At 39.8% G+C, this 24,060-nt stretch overlaps 2 protein-coding genes across 8 annotated transcripts; both read right to left on the bottom strand.

Annotated features, from left to right (window-relative positions):
- Positions 1-62: 62 nt before the first annotated feature.
- On the bottom strand, positions 63-18,933 carry LOC103987515 (protein MEI2-like 4). Of its 7 annotated transcripts, none has more exons than XM_065186953.1 (23): positions 18,730-18,933; positions 17,790-17,910; positions 17,226-17,347; positions 16,662-16,783; positions 16,098-16,219; positions 15,588-15,707; positions 15,251-15,412; positions 14,846-14,921; positions 14,371-14,551; positions 14,228-14,283; positions 11,159-11,356; positions 9,560-9,898; positions 8,899-9,332; positions 8,627-8,785; positions 7,029-7,145; positions 6,762-6,913; positions 4,536-4,627; positions 3,990-4,427; positions 3,052-3,700; positions 2,856-2,940; positions 2,690-2,758; positions 2,154-2,333; positions 63-763 (listed from the first exon to the last, which is right to left on the bottom strand). In XM_065186953.1, the coding sequence occupies exons 12-23, from the start codon at positions 9,882-9,884 to the stop codon at positions 548-550; spliced, it is 2,916 nt and encodes a 971-aa protein (XP_065043025.1). In that variant the 5' UTR covers positions 9,885-9,898; positions 11,159-11,356; positions 14,228-14,283; positions 14,371-14,551; positions 14,846-14,921; positions 15,251-15,412; positions 15,588-15,707; positions 16,098-16,219; positions 16,662-16,783; positions 17,226-17,347; positions 17,790-17,910; positions 18,730-18,933; the 3' UTR covers positions 63-547. The 7 variants fall into 7 exon arrangements, with proteins under 7 accessions (XP_065043025.1, XP_065043026.1, XP_065043023.1 ...); XM_065186954.1 differs by having other exon boundaries at positions 14,371-14,473; XM_065186951.1 differs by lacking the exon at positions 15,251-15,412.
- A 1,183-nt stretch (positions 18,934-20,116) lies between these two features.
- On the bottom strand, positions 20,117-22,628 carry LOC103987514 (serine carboxypeptidase-like 45). Its single transcript, XM_009405839.3, has 10 exons — positions 22,104-22,628; positions 21,926-22,027; positions 21,735-21,830; positions 21,569-21,661; positions 21,414-21,493; positions 21,047-21,328; positions 20,846-20,970; positions 20,674-20,766; positions 20,482-20,599; positions 20,117-20,399 (listed from the first exon to the last, which is right to left on the bottom strand). Exons 1-10 carry the CDS (start codon positions 22,354-22,356, stop codon positions 20,238-20,240), a joined length of 1,404 nt encoding a protein of 467 aa, XP_009404114.2. The 5' UTR covers positions 22,357-22,628; the 3' UTR covers positions 20,117-20,237.
- Positions 22,629-24,060: the final 1,432 nt, after the last annotated feature.

The raw sequence follows: 24,060 nt of genomic DNA, 5'->3' as shown, positions 1-24,060 counted from the left end.
AAAAAACTGAAGTGCAGGCGAAACAACTGAGAGAAAAATTGCAGAAGAACAAGACAAAAAGATTCAAAAACACTCCAAAATTCATGCTATACAGATCTGTATGGAAGATATAACAGATTCTGAGGAGCTATGCAGATGGTTCAACACACGCAATGCAGCTCCAACAGGAAACAAAGAAGAACCCTGTACATGAATGGGCTCTAGACTCACAAGCAAAAGCAATAATAATAATAATAATAATAATAAAGGAAAGAAAAAAAAAAGAAAGGAGAGAAAAATACGAAGAAGGCCTTCCGCAACCGCAAGAGAAAAATCCTATTTTCCCCACTCTTGAGATTTCTTCTGTACATTGTTTTTTTTTCCTCATACGGCAATCCAAAATCTTAAGCCTCTCCCACCTCCTTTCACATTTTTGACCTCAGCTGAGTAAATAACCCAAGAAAATTGAAAGCCCCTTCCGCGTTCGGTAAAGCAACCAACCACAACCCACCATATTGCAGAAGTAATCATTCGACTCCGGATATTTCAAGACATGAGAGACAGAGGATCATGCTTCAAGTTTGGCCCCAAAGTCGGCCTCACCTAGAAAAATTGGCCTGTGTCGATCTGAATCCTTTGTAGAAGCTGGAGGGTAACCCACTGCATCACAAGAAGCTTCTCCATTTGCATAGGCGGAGATACCTCCCTGATGATTCTCTTCACCACCACTGACAGTCCTTGATCTGCTCCTTGACCTGACATTAGTGCCCACAGGAAAGGGCTCCTACAATCGAAAAATTAAACACTTGAAAACTCCAAGTAACTACCGATAGAAAATAATAACTACTCAATGATATGGTAGACGCAGACCTACAGCATGATCATCAACTACCAAATTCAAACGTGAAGAGGATATATGATATAGAAAGAATTTGGTGCAATAGGCATAATGTGTGGAACAAACCTAAGATAGGTATGGAGTTCAGCATGCAGCAAAAGGGTCTCCTATCTGACATTCTAATTAAGACGCATGGTGACTAGACAATCATAAGGCCAGCTAATAATGAAAGTTTTTGACGGCAAATTATCACCATATATTTCAAAATAGATGATATTAAGTTCTTGGAACAATGGCCAACTGCATAGCGCATACTTTGTGAACTGCAGTTTATTTCCAAATACGTCAAATTCTAGCTCAGATCTTCACATTTAATAATGATTGGAAGATGAGGATAGATGATGTGTTCACTGCTACGTTGCTGTTTTAACTACTAAATATCAGCTTATATTTCCTTCTACACTTTCCAATGAGAAAATTTAGCAAACTTCAAATCACTGTCGCTTCAACTTCACTTGAGAGTCAACAAAAAATAAAGGCATCTAACATTCTTGAATGAAAAATCTAATTAATTTATTAAGAAAGTTTGCATATGGTACATGTTCTTTTGGCTTTCTCAATCAGATCGGTCACAAGATCACACCTGCTTAACAAAGTGGAAGAATACAACATTATTATAGGATGTATCTCACAGTTCAAAAGGTTTCATGTCAGTCTTACAACTACAATCTCAATGTTTAGTTAAGGAGCTCCTATTAGATATGTTATGCTTAAAACTCCAAAAGATCCTTCAAAAAAATACCATGATAGGTTTTAATAACTCAAAGAGATAAAATGTCACTGAATATATTTTTCTAAAGTTCGCACAAGAATGTATTTGTTTTTGACATTTCTTGTTAAAGACTTCCCTTCTTATGGATAATTATTTATATATATTTTAGTACCTAATATATATGGAAATACCAAAAAGAAATAATATTTCATACAATTCTTGAGACCTAAGCTTATTGTAATCATATAGATATCATTGTCACCACCTCTAAGCACAATCTTGGCTTGTCACTACTTAAACTAACTCCAGGATATATATAAGATATTGGATTTTTAAGCCATACAGAATAGAAATATGAATGTTGTAATATGTTAATCCTGGTATAGAAAAAGAATGTGACACGGTGACAGTGGAAGGGATCTTGTAATCAGCATATTTTATTAGTGATACTATTTTGTCAACAAAAACCAACAATTAAAGTTGCTGGATGAACTACCAGAAATCAGGAGCACAAGACAATAAAGCAATCAGAACAATAAAAATTGTAGTACATGTGCCTCATACCTGATCCCCAGCATTAGGACCATCTGTATGGAAGAGGATAGGACGGCAACGCTTATCTTCATTCATCAGACTTGAGTTCTGGAAATGAGCAATAAGAGCTGTTTTCCCTTGGATTCGAGCATATGCAAGTGATGCCACCTTTTCACTGTTAAACTTCTCCCATTTCTTACCATTAAATGACTGCAGAAAAGCCAACATTTTAGCATCTCGCAACTTCAAATGTGAAAAATTATTTGCTAGTACAACAACCTAGCTAAACAGAATGATGATAAACGAAGCTAAAATTAAAACAGAAAGAAAAAACTTGTATCTATGATAAAAATTACAAACTAGTAGGTAGAAACTTAGATATGAAGCTACATTACAGGAAAATCTTTCAACATGTTGAGGTTGTATATATATATATATATATATATATATATATATATATATATATATATATATATATATATATATATATATATATACATTGCTCATATATATTGGATGGAACTGGCAGACTTTCAGTGGCTTAAAGTCAGTGAGATGTATCAAACCTGATAGAAAGGAATAATATGTTGCGGGTTGATCATGTTTATAAATGCATAGCCAACGTTGCATTTGTTCTGAAAAGTGAAAGGGTGAACGCAACCAATTAGATGGTCAATAACAGACACAGGTATGCACATCAATAGCAAGTTATACAAAGGATACTGTAGGTACCTTAAAATCTATTGGCAAATAGATGAAGTCATAAGTTCCTCGATGGTTTTCATCAATAGCAGCCAAGAGCATCTTAGATGTGTACCTAAATAAACCAGGAAGAACTGTTCAAAGGGAAACAATAACAAGTGCATACGTTGCATCCACATAGACAAAAAGAAGGATGATGTAGATAAAGGTCAAGAATTCAGCATACTTGTTAGGGATGTTCTTTATCATAAGTGTCGTTCGAGAGTCTTCACCACGTATAATGCGTTCAATATCAAGTTCATACTGCTTTTTGTTATCACACTGATTCACATTTGTGTCATTTCTTCGGCTCCTTATCCGGTCAGTAGAACCATCAAATGGACCAGTAACAGGGAACATGGGATTTCTTCCATGGAACATGTGGCCCCTTTGCTGAGGGGAAGGAATCCTGATGTGTGCAGGAGAAAGACAAGGATCCAGACAGTTGCCACTGGAAGGTGAAAAGATGTTACGAGAAGCAAGTTCTAGTGATTTCAACTGTGGAATTGCAGAAAGCCCCATATTTCCAAGAGATCCAGGATGAAAAGCAGGTTGCTCCATGGAATCCCCAGCATAGGCATGTCTCCCATCCAAAAGTGATGGATTGATAGAAGGTGCCGAACCGACATGATGGTGTAAAGTGTTTAACAGATGAGATTGTGCTCTAGGAATTCCATGGATCTGAGATGGTTGATGAGCAGGAATATTGTTTATAAGCAATGAAGAATTTGACCATAACATGGAGCCAGGCGGTTTATGGGGGAATGCATTTGTATTAGTCCAAACATACTGATGTCCTTGAACAGGATAACTTCCATTTGAGGAAACACCAAAAGCTGTAAAGATAATTGAACGCATTACATAATTAGCAAGCAATAAAGGGAAAGTGGTCTTAAAATATCAATATAACAGGCAATAACTACCATCATAAAGCTCAAAAACTAATTAGATTCATGAAGTGTCATCTGAATCTCAGATTTTATAACTTGTTTTAGTATGAAAATGAACAAAGAAGGTGTCAAATATATAACTAGTGACCAAAAGCAATTTTAACTTAAGTGTTGAACATATATTAATGACAACAATACTATTTTGTCCAAATGAATGTTCTATTCAACTTAGTACCTTCATTAGCATTAAAAGAATGCCCATTGAAGCTACCAGAGCCTACTTTCTGCAGATGCCTTTTGTCAATTCCTCCAGAAGGTCTGGAGATGACCCCAATACCCATGGTTGAAGTAGTATTCGAGTTATAAGGGATGCAATTAGATATTGCATTGTGATAATCTGGAAGGGAGTGAGGATGCATATCAGACATGCCCTGGAATCCAGTATTGATTTGGCCCACTGAAGGGCTTATATCAGCATGGGTGGCTTGATTGGTGTGATTATCAACAGATGCAATTTTTACGGGGGAAGATAAATTCTGCGGCACACTAGATGAGAATCCATGAAATGTGGTCCCCATAAGTGGGGTAAATGGCGCTTGAATTGCTGAGGGTAAACCATGGAGTGCTCCATTTTCAAGATTATTAGGTGTGATTGGCCCAAGAGAGGATGAACCTAAAAAAAAAAGTGGCATGCATTAGGTCCAGCTACATAGGTCACAAGCATAACATGATATGAAAAATGACAGAAGGCACAACTAAAGATAGAAGCCTCAAATTATACCAAGGCACCCAGGGAGAGAGTTTTTAGGGCTTCCCTGCCAGCATCCATCTAATTCTTCCTGCTCCAGCTCTGGAGATAACTGTTGCATCAAGCTGTTGGTAAAGAAATGTGAGTCACTAGATAATAAGCCAAAGAGAAGCAAATTTGAACATCAAGGTTGTCTTTTTATAAGGTAATGATAGAAGATAGATATGATAGTCGATGTAAGATCACTCAAAAAATACGAGTTGACTTTTTGCAGTAGGGAGGCCAAGAATCAATAGGTCAAGTACCATTTTCAAAAAATTGATGTGTAGACAATCTGATAGAGAGATGCATTAAATGGAGAAGCTTTGTCCGGATAGAAAGTATCATTTAGAAGGCTCAATTCTTTTGGAAAATAAGTTATTAACTAAAAGTAATCATGAAAATTGAGAATATAAGATATTATGACTAATTATAAATTAAATGCTAATGAAAATAATAAAAAAAGAAGTAATGTAAAATTTATTGTTATACAGAGCATATGCTTAGATAATGATATATGTTGTGTTTTAAGAGAAAATAATTTGGCTTGAACTTCAATTATAAATATTCTCTGCAAAAATATGTTCTAACATATCCAAAAAAAGTTGCATGATCAACTATATTCTGTTTTAATACCAGTCTGATATAAGTAGCTACAAAATTATCATAATTGCTTTCAGTGATTTGCATTACCTGTCATTGTAATATAAATGGTAATTTAAATGGAACTTTCAAACTTTACTTGTAGTCAAGGACAATTTATGAACATGCAGCCATCCGGTTGCCATTAATCTCTACCCAGGTGGTTATATATTGGCAAAGAGAGTCGTAAATTTCAAAGAGACATAAAAAGCAACTAAATAGGGTAACCCTGACAACAGAGGTAAAAAGTGAGATAGTTCAGAATTCTGTGAGTGGGCAATATGGGCATTGCAGTGACAAGATTCACATGAAATGAGGCTAAAGAATAAATCAACCCAGATGATGCTAAACATCACCAAAGTCTGGTCATAACACTGACAGTAGGCACTAGCTCAATATAATAAGACTTTGCGGACAAATTCCAAGAGCGTAATGATGCCCAGCATATATGACTTGCCACGAAATCTCAGGAGCTACCTTCTATACTACCTCACACCCTACCTCTTGCAAGCAAATATCTGAATCATGCCAGAAATAAACACTTGAAAGTTGAAACAACCTATAGGGTACTACACAGCCATTTCAATGGAAGTTTTATATTATCACTATGTCGTCTGAATATGTTACAACTATAATAATTAACACACACACAGCCGAAACTCAAAGCAAGGAAAAAAAATTTCGTTTCCTAGATATGCACAGAAAGAATATACGAAACATCAATAAGTAGTTGTTTGAGGGCACAAAGTTAACAAATAATATTATGTAGATTAACAGAGGACATGATCTTTAATAAGGTTAATTCTAAAAGTCAATTCCAAATAGCTAAGACTTCAGGATCTGTTGTAGCTGTCAAAATTCATCCCCAATAATTATGACTTCTGGCTTTGTAATTATTGTCTATATAAGCAAATAAACATAAAAGATAAGTCCAAGCCTAAAACCTCAATGCCAGCTGTTGAGCTTCAAGTCCACCAGAGTACCATTCTGAACATACATCAACATGATATCGTGACTATTTGAATCAGCCAGAGAAAACATATTCTTCAATCAAACCAAAATCGATAGAGTAGATAGAATACAGTGATATGGAAGGAAAATATGATTTGAAAGGGTCCACAAGATCATTATCATGAAAGCTCAGCTAAATCCTAGAAGGTAGTCTATAGAAAAGAAATATTGAAAAGATGGAGTTCAGATTTAAGAATTTGATAAACAATAACTGACACAATTCAAGAAACTGACATGACAAAGACCAGGCACCAAGTTTCTGATAATCCAAATTGACTAATCATGGTTCCAGTCATACAAATTAGAGCTGAGTTGCTGACAGAAAACTGTAAGAAGAAGATACAAGTACAATGCTGTATGTTCAATTTGTCTGCCACTTAAAGAATATACATAAGAATGATAGAACGCCAAAACACAAATACAAATACCATGGGAAATTTAGTAAAGACTTATAACAAACCAAAAATTGCATTTAGTTTTCCATGCATCTTCCAAGCATAATCAAATAATAATATACAGAGCCTCTGTCTAGAAATGTGGGGAGAAAAGTGTTTGCTTGGATAATACCTCTGTCTTGCACCTCCAGGGCGGCTAGGCTCAAGCTTAATTTTCTTGCCTGCAATGTCACTCCTGTTTAGAGCATGGAGAGCAGCTGCAGCGGCTCTAACATCATAAAATTCTATGAATTTGTGGTGATGCTTATGTGGAGTCTCAGATATCTATAAGGTCAAATTCAGGATTGACATCATTAGCAGCTTTATCATAACACCAAAAGAACTTCAGTTTATTGCCACAATCTATATCAATATAATGAATGCAGAAAATCTACATCACCTCTTTGATTTCGCCATAAATACCAAATATCTGACGGAGATCATCAATTGTAATAGAAGAATCAAGGTTAAACACAATAAGCATACCCTCATTTATATCTTCCTCCGAAGGATTGTCCTAATAACCGGAAAGCACGTCACTACAAGAAGATATGTAATCCATAGGCATTTATATATGCCATGGGAAACACCTAAAAAAAATGTTACACCCTGTCTTTGCAAGAGATATAGCTGGTATACAGTACAGGTGGAGCTTTCACATGAGTAATAAGCATATACATAGTTTGTACAAACCACGAGAGGAAGTACCAGATTTCATGGCAAACACACAAGAAATGTAAAGATAACATAAACCATCATGATAAGATGACAATATAAGGATGACAAGAACCACCATGATAACGTGATTAGGTGACAGCATAAAGATGAAAAGAACCATCATTATAGAAGCCGGACTATCTCCATATTCCTTAAATGAAGTTGGAAAAAAAAATCACTGAACAGAAATTCCTAGCTTCATCCCAAAGAAGAATGAGATCCAGTTAGGTCAGTATTGCTTTTGAATCACTTCAATAACCAGACCATTCACCTTACGGGCTGTCTCATCGTACCACCAGATTAGCTATGGCATAATGCTAAAAGCAATATGTGAATACTATCTGCTGGTTAAGAGGCAGCAAGAAAACTTGTTTTGAAGGGATAAAATGTAGGATCCAAGTGTCAATTCTAAACATACAAAAAATTAGTAGATATAGTTTTAAATTCAATCAATATTTGGAATACTGCTCGGTAAGGTTCAGGATGGATGGCATTTACCAGTACGATGACTTATCGGTACACAGACCAAGGTGAACCGGGTGGTATGTTCAGTACAGGGTCTTTACCATCTGGTATAACAAGGTGCAGACCCCTGCACCAGGCATTTTCTTCCTGTTTTTTTCCTCGGTAATTTTTTCATGCTGTTTCCAAAGCTAGGTGCATACTGGCATATGGAAGCTCGGTACACTGGTATGGACCAGTACAATACCTGTCAAAATCCTGGATTGTACAAACCTATAATGGGCATACCACACGGTTAACCCCGATCCATATACTAGTAAGCTATTGGCAGGTAAACATCGATCACTTAGTTGATCCAACATTTGAATTCTAATGCAGACAGCCAATAGAGATTGGCTCATTTAGCATCACTTGCTTTTTAAATCAACACAAAAGTGGTTCTATTTTTCAACCAGAATCCTATCTTAATTTGTGTTACATTGACCATGGACCAGGAAGTTCAGTTTTCATTATACGAGGCAATTGCAAAGGATGATATTTTTTATCCCTGATTTACTTTTGGAGATTTTCACTGGAAGAGGTGGTGGGTCATACAATTGTGTAGGGCAATCATGCAAATCATGTCAGATTTACCTCGATATATTTCCATGTGTTACCCCAGTTCACATTACTGTTACAAAGACCTAATTGAACAAAGGAAAGCAGTATAAATATAAAAAAAAATCTAAAACAATGGATTTCAGGATCAAAGTACTTAGAGAACTTCTAATGAACTGTAATGTCATGACGCCATTTCAAAAGAAGACAGGAAGTCATTACCTTTGGAACAGAGAATTGGATATCCATATTCTGATGCCTCAATGGCTTGTTCTGAAGCGCTTGCATTGCATTTTGTGCTGCCCTTATGTCATAATAAGATACCATAACAAAACCGCGATGCTTGCAAGCAGTGTAAAGTGTGTGTATATCCCCATAATGCTTAAGAAATCAAGAAGATAGCAATCAGGAATTAAGAAATCTGTGGACACTACCAAAAGCACTTAATCAAAGAATTAACAAGAAAGATAGATCAATCTGAGTGAAAAATGTACCTCAAAGAGAGCCCTTAATTCACCATCTTCGACATTGCTATCGATATTTCTAACAAAAAGTGTTCTAGATGGATGTTCAGCATATGGGTGTTCACTGGAAAATGGGCCATTTGGTTCACCTTGTTGACCAGTAAAGAGCCCTCCCTCGACAAATTCAGATTTTCTATTGCGATTGGAATTATCATCAGATTCCAGTTCCATACCACCACCACTGTAAAATATGTCATCGTCAATGTCATTCCCATTGCTGGGTCGATGAATATATCCAATATTTTCAGCAGCACCAGGGAACAAATCATCATCATCAGGAAGGAGATTTCCAATAGTCCGAGCTTCAATTTCCTCCATTGATTCAAAAGGCTCATCTTCACCAAAGTTTGAGTTAACTGAATTAACAGACTGACCAAAGGGAACAATTCTTGATGACAATCTCACTGCCAGTGAAATTAACAAGAATAAACATAGACATTCCAAAAGCAAAATCTTACATGCCAAAAAATTCCATGAGAAAAAGCAGGAAAATGTGCATGTATTTGTAGGACTTTACTCCATAAAAATATTCAAACAGAGAACAAAATTCTTCTTGGAAGAACTCAGGCATCTAGGCTAGCAGCATTATCTAAAAAGGTACTAATGTATGAATTGTAGGAGAAAAACACACATTTTTTGTCGAGTATATCTGATAAAGAGCTTGAGAAGAGTCCATTCTCATATGGTCCACTAAGATCCATTATGTTCCCTTTGCCAAACAAAGGAGGAAGAGACAACATATCAGATTGGAATTCAGAAACATGATCAGCAAGTCTTGAAGTAGGAGGAATGCTGGTCACCCTTTGTGGCACCATCAGATGATGTTCAAGGTTAGACTCTGTCTTCTGGTCCTTGAGATTGCAAGACTTTGGAAGCTCTAAACATTCCATAGAGCTTGCTTTAATCTCACAATGCTTATCAGGTGGAGAAGATGACATGGACTTACTCCCTGACATCAGTTGTCTTCCCTCTGCAAAAGATGAATAGGGTGATGCATATATTACACAATTGCCCTAGATCATAAGCAGAAATTAAAAAAAAACAACATTGGTTTAATGTGAAAGAGCTTATCTAGTGAGGAAGAGATTTTTAAACCAATTTATAAGTATAAGGGTGATATCCAAAACTATTCTATATATTGGAATTAGAATTACAAGTTACACTATGAAAACTTAGAAAAGAGTTAGTGAAAATCGAATAAGGTATGAAACAAATATCTTCTGAAATTAATTTGGTTTTATGTTTAGAAGATCAACAATAGAAGTTATTATTTATTTTAACAACTAATGAAATAGTATAAAGAAAAAGAAATTGCATATAATTTTTATTAATTTAGAGAAGGTTTATTAGAGGGTTCCTAGTTCCTAGACATTAATTATCATGGGCTTTAGAAAAGGTTTATTTATTAATTAAATTGATATTATAATGAATATAAATGACACTGCATCACTAGTGTGTCTAATGAGTTTCCTATACAATATTAGTATAGAACTACATCAAGATTCCTCATTAAGCATTTACCTTTTGGTCTAATTAACTAATTATTTGCATAATAGATTTCCCTGGTGTATGATTGATGATATTATTGTAGTTTATGAGAGTAAATGAAACTAAATCTAAACTTGAGTTACGGCGACAATCCTTATAAAGTGAAAAAGTTTTAAATTAAGCAGGACCAAGTCCGAACATGTGAGATATAATCTTAGTAATACTTGGAATAGATTCGAGGATATAGTTATGTTAAATAACAAGAAAATTCAGTTTTAGGCATCTTGAATCGATAACTTAAAAGTAGGATGGACACAGATTAATTTAAAATTTCTGGAGAATGGACCAGTTCACGTGAGTCTACCAACATCGGGCTAATGACCAATTCTAACACTAGCACTTGTCAATACGAATTATTAAATGAGTTAAATAACTGGAGGACATACAATAGAAAATGTGTTACTTGATAAATTCAAGCACCATGATGCCCTTTGATCTAGGTGAGATTCTTGATGTGCAGAAGAGAACACATCAGAATCCAAATTTAAGGCAATTGTTACTGAGGACAGGCACCATGGCCTAGGGTTTGGATCCCCTCTTCATCTTGAAAAGGTTCTAGGTTTGAGAACTAGCCGGGGTGGTACCAAATCACCTGACCTAAGTAGCTCTTTAGGTGGGATTGATACTTCTTAGCAATTTTCAAAAGAAAAGAAAAGAACAAAAGGGAAGATGCAATTGTTACCTCAGTAGCAACATGCGGCTCCTCAGAAAAAGTTGAAGACGCCACAGAGTGCAAGCTGAATACAGAGAGCCGCCCCTGATCCATGTCTTCAGTTGGCATCCTGCAGCTCCAAAACCAAGGCGAAAACTAAATTCACATTAAGGCGCCCGGACAACCCTCTTCGTAAATTCTCCGGATGAACGGTTGATCCTTTGGAAACTAAAAAGGGCAAAAACAAACACAGAAAGTAAATGGCAACTCGAATGGGTCCTTTCTTCGTGTCGACCAAATCGTCGATGTTCTTGATATTTAAAAGAACAAAGAAAAAAAAATCCCACAGAGAAGATCCCAAACCAAGATTAATGTTTCAAGACAAAAGTTAAGCGAGATCGCTGCAGCGACCCGAATGCCAGCAGTTAGGGAGCAAAAGAAACTCAGAGCAAGCAAGAGATCGCAGCAAATCGAGAGAAACAGACAAAACCAAGTACCTGAATTCAAGCTCGCAATTGCAACCGCAGGCGCAAGACCCGACCTTTTGACGCCAATTCCCAGGCAGATCACAAACGAGCATACAAATTCCAGCAAAGAACTTACGAAGCAAGCAAGAAGACGAATTCAACGAGTCGGTTCCACATCAGATCGCCCCATCTTCCGTTCTCGCTAACCAAGAACCTCCGCAGAACGGCACAAAAGGAGCTGGGGCCTGGCCAAATTTAAAGCAGTGGTCCGCACAAGGCGAGGGAGCGGTTTGCCAGGGAGAATCCCCCAAGGGTCACCTCGGCATCCGTGCCGTACGCGAGCCTCCAATCCCGCCCATCACCCCTCCGTCCTCTTCTTTCCCGTCCAATGCAAGCAAGAACACCACGCCCCGGGTACCGCTAACGGAATCTTTCTTCTCTTCGGAAGAAATCGAGAGATCCCAAGCGCAAGCCTCAGAATGAGTGATTCTGTCGGGATCTTTGGTGGATTCCGGCGAGCTGTCGCCGGAATCTACGGCGATCCCCCTCTCCCTCCGACCGGGGAAGAGAGACGAGCACGAGAAAGAAGAATGAGAGAGAGAGGAGGAGGAGGAGGAGGAGGGTTGTTATTCGAAGCTTTAGAGAGCGAAAGAGAGAAGGGAGAGGGCGGGGCGCAGATTAAGGGGTAAACGGCGGAGGAGAAAGAAACGGAGACGGAGGCGGAGACGGCGCGCCGTTATGGTCCTAACGGCGTCGCCCTCGATCGCAGGGTGGGTCGGATCGACACGCCCACCGCCCGGAGATTTAGCGCCTTCCAACTCGCTCGGGAACTCAAATTACCTTATTGCCCTTAAATATTTAACTCAATTTTCCGTAATTAAGGTGATAGCGGAGGGCAAGATAATCATTTCGACGACCCAACCGCCCCTCGTGGCATTTCTTTGTTGAACATAAAGAAGCTGTTTCCTGTTTCGGGAGAAATCTGGTCCACCGTTAATTAAAATATACAAGCTCAGCAGATCCAGAAATCACCAGATCCTGCTCCATCTGTCTCGGACAGCGATAGGTTCTCCTAGCGTTGGGTCCCTCAGTGTTAGCCCTTCGCGATGCGCCACGATGAAGGTGAGCTCTGTTTTATGCTTGTGATGGTGCATAGGATCTCACCGGAATCATTTATCTCTCCCTCACTAACCGTCCGATCCGGGACGGAGGGACCGGATCAACCTATTTCTTACCATGACAATTGCATGTATACTGGTACTTGTAGACGTACATTCAAAAGTGATTGATGATGGAGTGTAAGTTGAAGTTGGTTTCTTCTCTCATCAACGAGTGCAAGCTTTGCATGGATCATTGGATGTCCTTGTGCTCATCCTTAGAAGCTAAGCTTGAAAGTTACTCCTTACCTCATGATAAGGACAACCATTCTACAATGTGTTGTCCGTTCTGTCCATTTCTAGTTTACATCTCATCCGAATGGACTTTATTGTATCAGGATGATGAAAAGGTGACAAAACAAGGACATGAGTGACCACTTTTTACGGCCAAGTAGAGTCAAAGGAAATGAGTGACCACTTTATTTTTTTTATCCTCATTTAAGATCCTAAAATCAATATTTTTTTTTCTTTACAAATGATAAACAAAATAAGATTTTGACTATGATATACTCAATATATTGGATTAATCGAAACTCCACACGTGCAGACTAAAAATTATTCTTCAAACTCCTTATTCCAATAATATGTCTCTCATCATCATAAAACCCTTTTAGATATAGTTCAAGAAACTTATACTAGTTTTACAGTTGATACTCCGTATCTTATGAGGTTTTAACCTTCTGAAGGATAAATCAGGTCAACTTGACTCTATGATTCCAGGAGGTAGATAGACAACTAATTGTGACACTAATAAATCTTAAGATAACTTATTATTGGTAATCGAAAATCTCTATTCACTAGCTGTATGACACCTAACATCCTTAGATTAATGTAGCGTTGGAGGTTGTCATCGCGGTCAAATCGGTTCCCCCCTTGTACAAACCAGATAAGGTTGGGAGTGTCCACACAAAGAACAATCGTCCAGCTAGTTTCCCTAGATGGTATGTTAGCTGATATGGCATAGGGCCATGTGGCAAACTACCATTGGAAGATTGACGGGATCCATCGGACATCAAACTGACCGATTGCTATTTCGACTACTAACACCAGAACATGATAAGGTCGGTCCATCCAACGGCAGTCGACTTGGTGTCCTTTCGCAGTCAAGTTTAACAGGCACCTAAATCACATATTTTAAATGCACGTACCAAAAATGCAAATTTGATGAGAGGTCATTTTCCATTAATCAACATCTTTTGAAGTATCTACACGCTACACATTCGTGTCTCTTCGTTTATAATATTAAATGTTTCATTTCAGAAGGTGATGATTCTAGTTGGGTTTTTTCTTATATATATATATATATATATATATATATATATAGAGAGAGAGAGAGAGAGAGAGAGAGAGAGAGAGAGAGTTATGAGCTTTAGTTTCTTTTAGTTTACTAGGAGAAACAAGTTTTTTTTTTTTGGGTGAATTCAAATATAAGACATAATTGAAATATAAAGTTCAAACTAGGAAGAAATTATTACCTGACACTGAGCTATGATGTTTGGGGAAGATCGAGTTGATGTTCATCAACATACACCTACAAGAGAGAATCAACAAACTGAGCTCTTTATCTTTGACATTTCCATGCACAAAGAGGGCCAGTCCATCTGATTTCTCCACATACCTCAATCAATCATATCAGGAATAATTCCACTTCGCTATACTGACATTGTTTTTATTAGTGTACGTTTGCTGTGGATTCTGAAACTTATGCTGCTGGTCCCTAGCTGCACAACCAGCAGTTAGAAGCAAGTTGCTGGTTAATTTTTGTAATATAAGTGTGAGATAGCAAGTAGTCCTGTCTCCTGTTGATAAATCAGTCAGTCCATATATGCAAGAGAGAATTAAATAAAGAAGAAAAAAAAAGATAAATAATGCAGTCTATTCGATCTGTTACATTTTCTAAATAATATGAAGATTGAGAATGCCAAAACCACAAACTGTAATTTGGAATATTTTAGTTAATAGCCTAGGTTGGATAAATAGCTTCAGTCATGGAATACTTTTTATGTTCTTTTGTGGGTAAGCATTAATGAGAGTGCAAGTGGATGGCATGGAATTGTCAAGCATCACTTGATGACCGCATGAGGTTTCCTTACCTTCTCCTGTGCATTATGATGCTCCAAGACAGGACCATGTGTCGCCATTTTATTCAATGACAGAGGAAGAGCAATCCTGCAGGGTAAAAACACTTGTTAGAAATTTAACAGGAAGAGTGAGAGAGTAATTCGGATCCAACCAAATGAATCAAATCAAAGGCGTTCACAGTGATCTTTCTGTGTGTGCATGAGTGTGTGAGAGAGAGAGAGACCACCAACAGTGCAAAATAATTAATTGATGTGAAATCTGTACTCAGAGAACAAAAGTCTGCAAAAGTTGCTGTCAAAATTAAATGCCTTGTCAGAAAGAGCTATCGTTCTGAATGATATGTTGATACACGCTTTTACTGGACAATCATATGAAACTGAATGGTGAATGATAAACCTGTTGGTGTCAACACAGACCTTTTCTTGGCTCCCATCTGCTGCCCACTTACGTAAAGGTTCAGAATGTTGATTATGTTGATGAAGCATGCAAATGCTAAAATTATTCGAGCAAATAGGCTTTAGCTCAAACTGTAATTCAAATCAAACGGAAAGCAAGAAGAGTTCCATGTTGTCATGTCCCTGCATTGAGAATCCAACGTGCCAATGGATTCTTAAGCCCATTATCCAATGATAGCAACCCAAGAAGTGAAGGACACGACAATGACAGCAGCATTTGGATAGATAGGATTGAGGGCCATGTTTTTATTTGAATAAATGATAACCAAACACTTCAAATATAAACCACATATATTACCTCCCTCTGCATAGTTTTCTCTTCTGTTGGTCACATCACCAAATGTCCAATCTCTCAATTCCCCTGATGTATCACAGTTTCTGCTTCAAGCAGTTGTTGGAAGCCCAAAATTAGATGTTTCTGCATCAGTCAAGCAAAGAGTTGATTTGTTCAGTGGTTGAGAATCTAGAAATGAATAATTATTGTTCAAATGACCAATAACAAAATAAAAGATGAATTGAAATGCATGAATACCGTAAATGTCAGTCTTAATTAGATCATTGACAATCAACGTAAAATTATGTCAAATATCATGAATATAAATTTTAATTGATTTCTCAATAACGATAAAAGATCCATGTAGACATCTTGGTAAACAGCACATAATGAATAAAACCTCACTTCCCAAATCAAAAACAGAAACAATTAGTCCACTACGGCATGAAAATTTCTCAACCTTCTAGGTTGAGAATTAAGCCATCCAAGCAACAACAACCATAACTTGGCAGAAACATAAACCACATGTATTACCTCTCTCAGCATAGTTTCCTCTTCTGCTGGTCACGTTACCAAGTGTCCAATCTCTCAATTCCCCTAATGTAATCACAGTTCTCTGCTTCAACCAGTTGCTGGAAGCCCAACATCAGATGCTTCTGCATCAGTCAAGCAAAGAGTTTATTTGTTCAGTGGTTGTGCATCTAGAAATGAATAATTATTGTTCAAATGACCAATAACAAAATAAAAGATGAATTGAAATGCATGAATACCGTAAATGACAGTCTCAATTAGATCATTGACCATCAACGTAAAATTATGTCAAATATCATGAATATAAATCGTAATTGATTTCTCAATAACGATAAAAGATCCATGTAGACATCAGTCTTAACACACTTCACATAATGAACAATCGATTTTAGCACAAGGAACAATCAATTCATCTTGGTAGACAGCACATAATGAATAAAACCTCACTTCCCAAATCAAAAACAGAAACAATTAGTCCACTACGACATGAAAATTTCTAGGTTGAGAATTAAGCCTTCCAAGCAACAACAACCATAACTTGGCAGAAACATAAACCACATGTATTACCTCTCTCAGCACAGTTTTCTCTTCTTCTGGTCACGTTACCAAGTGTCCAATCTCTCAATTCCCCTAATGTAATCACAGTTCTCTGCTTCAACCAGTTGCTGGAAGCCCAACATCAGATGCTTCTGCATCAGTCAAGCAAAGAGTTGATTTGTTCAGTGGTTGTGCATCTAGAAATGAATAATTATTGTTCAAATGACCAATAACAAAATAAAAGATGAATTGAAATGCATGAATACCGTAAATGACAGTCTCAATTAGATCATTGACCATCAAAGTAAAATTATGTCAAATATCATGAATATAAATCTTAATTGATTTCTCAATAACGATAAAAGATCCATGTAGACATCAGTCTTAACACACTTCATATAATGAACAATCGATTTTAGCACAAGGAACAATCAATTCATCTTGGTAGACAGCACATAATGAATAAAACCTCACTTCCCAAATCAAAAACAGAAACAATTAGTCCACTACGACATGAAAATTTCTAGGTTGAGAATTAAGCCTTCCAAGCAACAACAACCATAACTTGGCAGAAACATAAACCACATGTATTACCTCTCTCAGCATAGTTTTCTCTTCTTCTGGTCACGTTACCAAGTGTCCAATCTCTCAATTCCCCTAATGTAATCACAGTTCTCTGCTTCAAGCAGTTGCTGGAAGCCCAACATCAGATGCTTCTGCATCAGTCAAGCAAAGAGTTGATTTGTTCAGTGGTTGTGCATCTAGAAATGAATAATTATTGTTCAAATGACCAATAACAAAATAAAAGATGAATTGAAATGCATGAATACCGTAAATGTCAGTCTCAATTAGATCATTGACAATCAACGTAAAATTATATCAAATATCATAAATATAAATCTTAATTGATTTCTCAATACCGATAAAAGATCCATGTAGACATCAGTCTTAACACACTTCACATAATGAACAATCGATTTTAGCACAAGAAGCAATTGATTCACCTTGGTAGACAGCACATAATGAATAAAACCTCACTTCCCAGATCAAAAACAGAAACAATTAGTCCACTACGACATGAAAATTTCTAGGTTGAGAATTAAGCCTTCCAAGCAACAACAACCATAACTTGGCAGATACATAAACCGCATATATTACCTCTCTCAGCATAGTTTTCTCTTCTGCTGTTCACATCACCAAATGTCCAATCTCTCAATTCCCCTAATGTAATCACAGTTTCAGCTTCAAGCAGTTGTTGGAAGCCCAACATCAGATGCTTCTGCATCAGTCAAGCAAAGAGTTGATTTGTTCAGTTGTTGAGCATCTAGAAATGGATAACTATTGTCCAAATGGCCAATAACAAAATAAAAGATGAATTGAAATGCATGAATACCGTCAATGACGGTCTCATATCCGGATGAAAAAGGTGAAAAGTTGTATTAGGTCACTGACAACCAGTCGTAAATTTATGTCAGATCTCATGAACATAAATTTTAATCGATTTCTCAATAACGATAAAAGATCTATGTGGTCATCAGTTTGAACAACCGATTTTAGCGCAAGGAACAATCAATTCATCTTGGTAGACAGCACATAATGAATAAAACCTCACTTCCCAAATCAAAACAGAAACAATTAGTCCACTACGACATGAAAATTTCTATGTTGAGAATTAAGGCTTCCAAGCAACAACAACCACAACTTGGCAATACATCACACACCTCGTTCCATGAGAAATTGAAAGCAAGCTATTGGAATCCAATAAAGCAAACGAGACTATATGGGGAAAACAAAGGATAAGAACCCTAATTACAAACAGAACATTGGCTCTCGCGATATACCAGCTAAAGATCTACAGCAACATCAGAGAAATGTTGTCCTCGAAAATGGAAGGATCTAACATTTAGATTTAAGCAACCGTAGAAGAAGTATAGGAACGACAGGTAATGGAGGCGAAACCTGTCTGCTGAAAAAGCTAGGTCGGTGACGATTGCAAATTAGGGTTCCAGAGATGAATTAGATAGAGCTGAGGATCGAGGAGGGGTTGGCGATCGAGAAAGGGCAAAGAGGAGAGGCAAGGGCGGCGGAGGAGACGAACCCACAGCGGTGGCGATGGAGCTCATGGATAGGCGGAAGCGATCTTTGAATAGCTCCGGTTTCTCCTCTGTTCCGTCTCTTCCTCCATGTCGAGGCCGCCTTCTATAAGTGGGCGGGACCGAAACTGAGCTCCTTCTTCTTCGTCTTTGGCGCCGGAGATCAAATTCTAAAGACTTGAATCCGACGGCCCAGATCGTCTTGATGCCTCAGCTTTTAACGGTGAATAAATTGGCACTAAAAAATGAAAAAAATGTTAAATTGATGCATTAATATATATATATATATATTACCCAAATCAAGTACATAAACGAATAATAAATACCATAATTTAATTTCATATTTCCAATATAATTTCTTCGCCGTTTATTCTCTCCTTTTTTATAATTACAATTTGCTTTTTAAATTATATATAAATATTTTAGTATACAAAACATATTCAGAAAATATCAGAATCAGAATTGAACTGCTCAAGATCGATTTCGATTATGTTTGGAATCGGCAAACCGTCACATGAATTAGGTTTTGGTTCCACCGATTTAATTTTGATTCGAATCGAACTATGACTGGGACTACTCGAATGCAAAATGCACAACAAACTCCCCTTTCAGCGGTCTCTCAAAGGCCATGGATCCAAAATGCCGCCTTTTTGTGGCCAGCCGCCGCCAAGTTATGCCGTAGAGTGGGTTGCGCGGCCACCGGAGGGAGCATCTCCAAATGCCTCAACACCTTAGAGAGCCTGGGCCTGAGCCGGAGCAGTTCTCAGCCAGTAGTCCACCGGTTCCAGTTCCGACAAAGCAAACAACTCTGCCGCCAAGGTCGCCACTAGCACCTCCCCTGCTCATCGGACAGGGGGATCCAACGCGGCCGCGTCGTCCCCTACTTCAAACTCCACGTCGAAAAGGTTCGCTTCGTTGAATAGAGACGAAAGAGCCGGTTTCGGGAGAGAAAAAGGGCTGGTTGTGGTCGGTCCTCGACGGCATGCAGCGGCTGGGCCACGTGGAGCTAAGGATTCGGTAGAAAGGCGGCGTCTTTGAGGTCCTCAAGCAAGGAGTGTAAGCCAAAGAGGCCGAACTCGTCCTCCTTCCTCTCCTCCATCTCCCCGCCATTGGAGCCCGAGGCGTTTCCTCCCGTCCAGAAGACATCCTCGAAACCATCGCTACCCTGATCACTTCGGGCAGAAGAGAATAAGAAGGTGACGCGTGTACTGCGGCAGAAAGTTCGGTTTGGGGGCTCTTTTCTCCATTGATTCTGTGGCTGGTTATGTGTTGCTTTCTGGTTATTGACTACTCGTGTAATCGTTGATAGATTTCCTATAAACATCGTTAGATTTAAGGGGTAGTTCGGTTGTCAGTGAGTGAAGTTTCTGCCTGGAAGCAAGTCCGCAAACACGACTCAAATTACTCCTTCCATTAACTTTGATCCGGCAAACACGTCAGCTCGAGCACACAGGTACACCTTGGAATCGATGCTAATCTCGCATGTACTTACACTGCACACCGAAGAACCAACTCATGGCGCGTAGGTGAACGTCTCCGGCAGCGGTCGGCCTTGCAGGAACGCCCTGAACAGCACAAGCGACCTCTCCGGCTGCGAGAACGGAGCTTCGTGAGATGCCCCTCTCACGGTGGCAAACGAAAGGACATCACCGTAGACTTGCGTCCATCCACCGACCTGCACAGAGAACGCGAGAGAACTCAGATGCAGAAAGGCAGTGCGGTGCGTGCGACCTGAGACGAATCACCATCCTGTTTACCTGTTCTCCCTCGAACCAGACTCTGTAAGGGACTGTTGTCTTCAGGCCCAGTTCGTTGGCCAACCTTTGCACCAGCGTTCGACTTCCCGTCAGAGGAATCACAGAATCCTGATCGCCGCTGCAATCGAAGAGCATGAGAATTTGTCGGGTACAGTCGACATCATTGATGGGGCTCCAGGGATTCTTGATTACCTGTAGACCAACACCGGGATCCCGGACTTCACAAGCAAGCCGACGACCGAGATCGTTGGAACCTCCAGGTCGAGTAGCTCGTACTCCAGAACACTGGACGAACACCAGAAGCAGCATGTCAGACGAGAGCTCAGGTTTCTGCAACGATGGGTACGAGGTTCAACATCGATACCTGCTGCAGACGGTCCATTTGGTAACTCCGTCGAGGTGGGCATGAAGGGCAGACTGCACGTCTCTCCGGTTGAGATACCTCACCGTCTCGTCTTCCACGCACACGTCCACACGCTCGGTAACTTGCTGCAAGCGCGGCATGCCTCAGATGCAAGGTCAAAGAGAACACGCAGATCACCAAAACGACGGCTCCCGAGCTTACTTGAGGACTCAAAACCATGGATTGAGATAGAACGGAGGAGATGCAGACGTCGAGGGTGACATCGTACTTGTCCACGAATCTACTCGTTTCTCTGGTCACTTGGCTCATCACTCGTTGGCACACCGAGCTGAGGGAACCTCTGTAGTACTCGCTGACATAGCGTGAGTAGTTGCAAGCAGAAGTGAAGATTCGGTACGTGGAGTCCGAGATCAAGCCATGCGACCAGAAGAACTCTGCTCTCGAGTTGAAGTCGGTGGAGAACTCGAGAACCGGATTGCCCAGCTGTGGCAGGTAGCAGAGGAAAGAACAGAGATCAACCAGCGGAGACACAACTCTGTTAATTCATCGACAATGGTGCATTACTCACAGCGATGCCTTTAAGGTTGAAGACCCTCTGCTTGTCATCAGATTCGACCATGAGCTGGGCGAGTTGTGGAACATAATGACCTGAAAACCACAGCCTGAGTTGCTGATTTCAAGAGAAGACGAACTATGTCTAGGGAGACAGGGGTGTCTCTTCACCTGCGTAGCTTTCCCCAGCGATGTACAAGTCCCTGCCCTCGTACTGTGGGAACTTGGTGAACCAGCGCTGCAGGAAGACTAGATTATCCGTGGCTGAACGAACGAAAACAAGGAAAGAGTCATCTTCTACGCCGGCATCGGCAACACGAACTGCTTAATCGTTCACCTGTCATCCGATCGTTCACACCCTCATAGTAGGAGGAGTCACTGGAGTAGGAGAAACCGACGCCTGCTGGAGTCTCCAGGTACAACATGTTGGCTTCTGCAAGTTGGAGAGGATGAGGTGTCACTGGTTTCCCTGTTTAAGGAAGGTGTCTCTGAGGAACAGAATCCATGTATGATGTTGCAGAGTGGTACCTTTGTTCCAGCTATACTCATTCCTCACCAGCACTGCGCCTTTTGGTCTGAAAGGCCCGTTCTCAGAGAATGCTCCAACCCCAACAGAGGAGCAACCGGGCCCTTCGGAGACGAAGAAGAAATGAACACAGAAGCGTATGAGGTAATCGAATCGAAAAGATTGAAGATGCTGTGTCACCTCCATTCAACCAGAGAACCAGAGGCTTTGTGGAAGGATCCACCTCTGCTTCAGCGAAGTAGTAGAAAAGAGCCCTCCGGTCGAGCTGATCCACCGTGATGTAGCCTGAGAACTGCTGGAAGCTGACCGGAGGTTGGCCAGGCAGCTTCATGATCACGTCCGGGCGGAACGGCTTGGGCTCCAGCTCCCTGGAGGAGCACAGTCGAAGCAGGGTGGCAGCCATCACCATCGCCCTCCATGCTACACACTGCATGTTGCAGGAGCCACCCAACACAAACCGAAAGAGAGGGGGAGAGGATGCTGTCGAGCGACCGATGAGGCAGTATATATAGCGAGAAAAATCAGAATATGATCATTAGCAGTGAGACTTGAAGCAGAGAAAGGCTAGAAAATGTAGAAAGGTTGTCATCCACCACCAGTTTCATCTCTTCTCTTTTATGATATCCACACCCAGTTGTGGAGGATTTAGTATTGAAGCAACTGAGCAGCAGAGGACAGAGAGACATCGATAGGAGTGCCCTTTTGCTCCTATAGGTCTTGTCTGCCACCCCAAAAGAAATCGAACGAGTGACTGATGGATGCTGGGTGATGTAACACTGGCATTATAGCCATTGCACATAACAAGAACTCCTGTCCATATAAAACTTCCAAAGAGCACTGAAGCTCAAGCCGTGACTCTTATTTTGATGCCTCTCCGAAAGAAGAGAGCTTGTCATTATTATCGGAGAAGCTTGGAGTGTCTTCCAAGGAGAGGAGATGCCGCAGCTACGACTGTGTCATCTGGCTATGTTGTATTTAGATGAAGCTCGTTTGGTGAGGAGTCGCAGGAGACATCAAAGATTCATTCTTTTGATGGATTCTTTAGTCGTTTGTTGTTGGCTCTACTCCAAGTATGTGATGTGGGGAGATGATATCGAGCGTGAGGTTGCATGATTGATGGGAAGGTCTAAAGGGATTCGGACACTTGGATACAACCCAAAACTGCTTTGCGCCTTTGAATGATCGGATTGCTCGTCGGGTCTTATTGTACTAAAAAGTGAGAGAGTAGTGTGTGACTCGTAGATATAAGCCATTGCTTTTCTGGGAGATATGGTGGCAGCTCTCTCTCTCTCTCTCTCTTTCGAGGGAAAATGAAGAGAGGAAAGAATTGTAGGGCATGGTTGATGCTGCCATATCATCATCGCCCTGTCCTTTGAGAATCTTGATGGATGAGGGAGAGGCGATGAGGTTTTGTCTTGGCGCTGTCAGATGGGATACAAGGCTGTGGGCTCTGACGACCAAAGAGTCAAAACCATGGCAGTGGCCTGCAAAGCTGGCGGAAGAGGACGAGGCTGCGCCATCACAGAGGAGGGAGGGAGCCCGGCGGGAGGATGGATCGATCGCGAGCACACGGCAAGAGCTGTTTGCAGCCCTGGCGTCGAAGAAGATGGAGAAGAAGATGAAGAAGACAGCGGGCATGGGAATCTTCCCCAGACCGTGCTTGTAGGGTTCCGGTCTTCCCCTGACCGTGCGGGCGTGGAGGAGTAGGTGGTGCTGCATTTCAAATGCTCTCTCTCTCTCTCTTTCTCTGCTCCCTTGTCGCTCCCTTCCTCTGATGGCGCGACGGGAGTAGGTTGTGCTGCGACATGGGTTGGACGCAGTAGGTTTTGGCCTGTTCTCGAGGATGACAGTGAAACCATGCATCCATCTATCTACGTCAGAATACGTATACGATGCAGAGCACATGTAAATTCTATGCACACAAGAGTATGGAATATTCAGTCAATGGTCTGAAAAATGAGATAATTAGATCAGTATTGGCGCTAAATCTTGCATGGTTGATTGCAAAAACAAAAAACAAAAACAAATTGTTGAAATTTTGATTTGCTATTAATTATCAGTCCTTAAAATGACCTTTTTTTAATAATACTTTAAATATTATAATTTTTAATTTTTTAAATTTAAAACGATTATCGAT

This window comes from Musa acuminata, chromosome BXJ1-6 (assembly GCF_036884655.1).
Source record: "Musa acuminata AAA Group cultivar baxijiao chromosome BXJ1-6, Cavendish_Baxijiao_AAA, whole genome shotgun sequence".
In the NCBI taxonomy this organism is placed as follows: Eukaryota; Viridiplantae; Streptophyta; class Magnoliopsida; order Zingiberales; family Musaceae; genus Musa; species Musa acuminata.
This window is presented reverse-complemented; position numbering and strand designations above follow the sequence as displayed.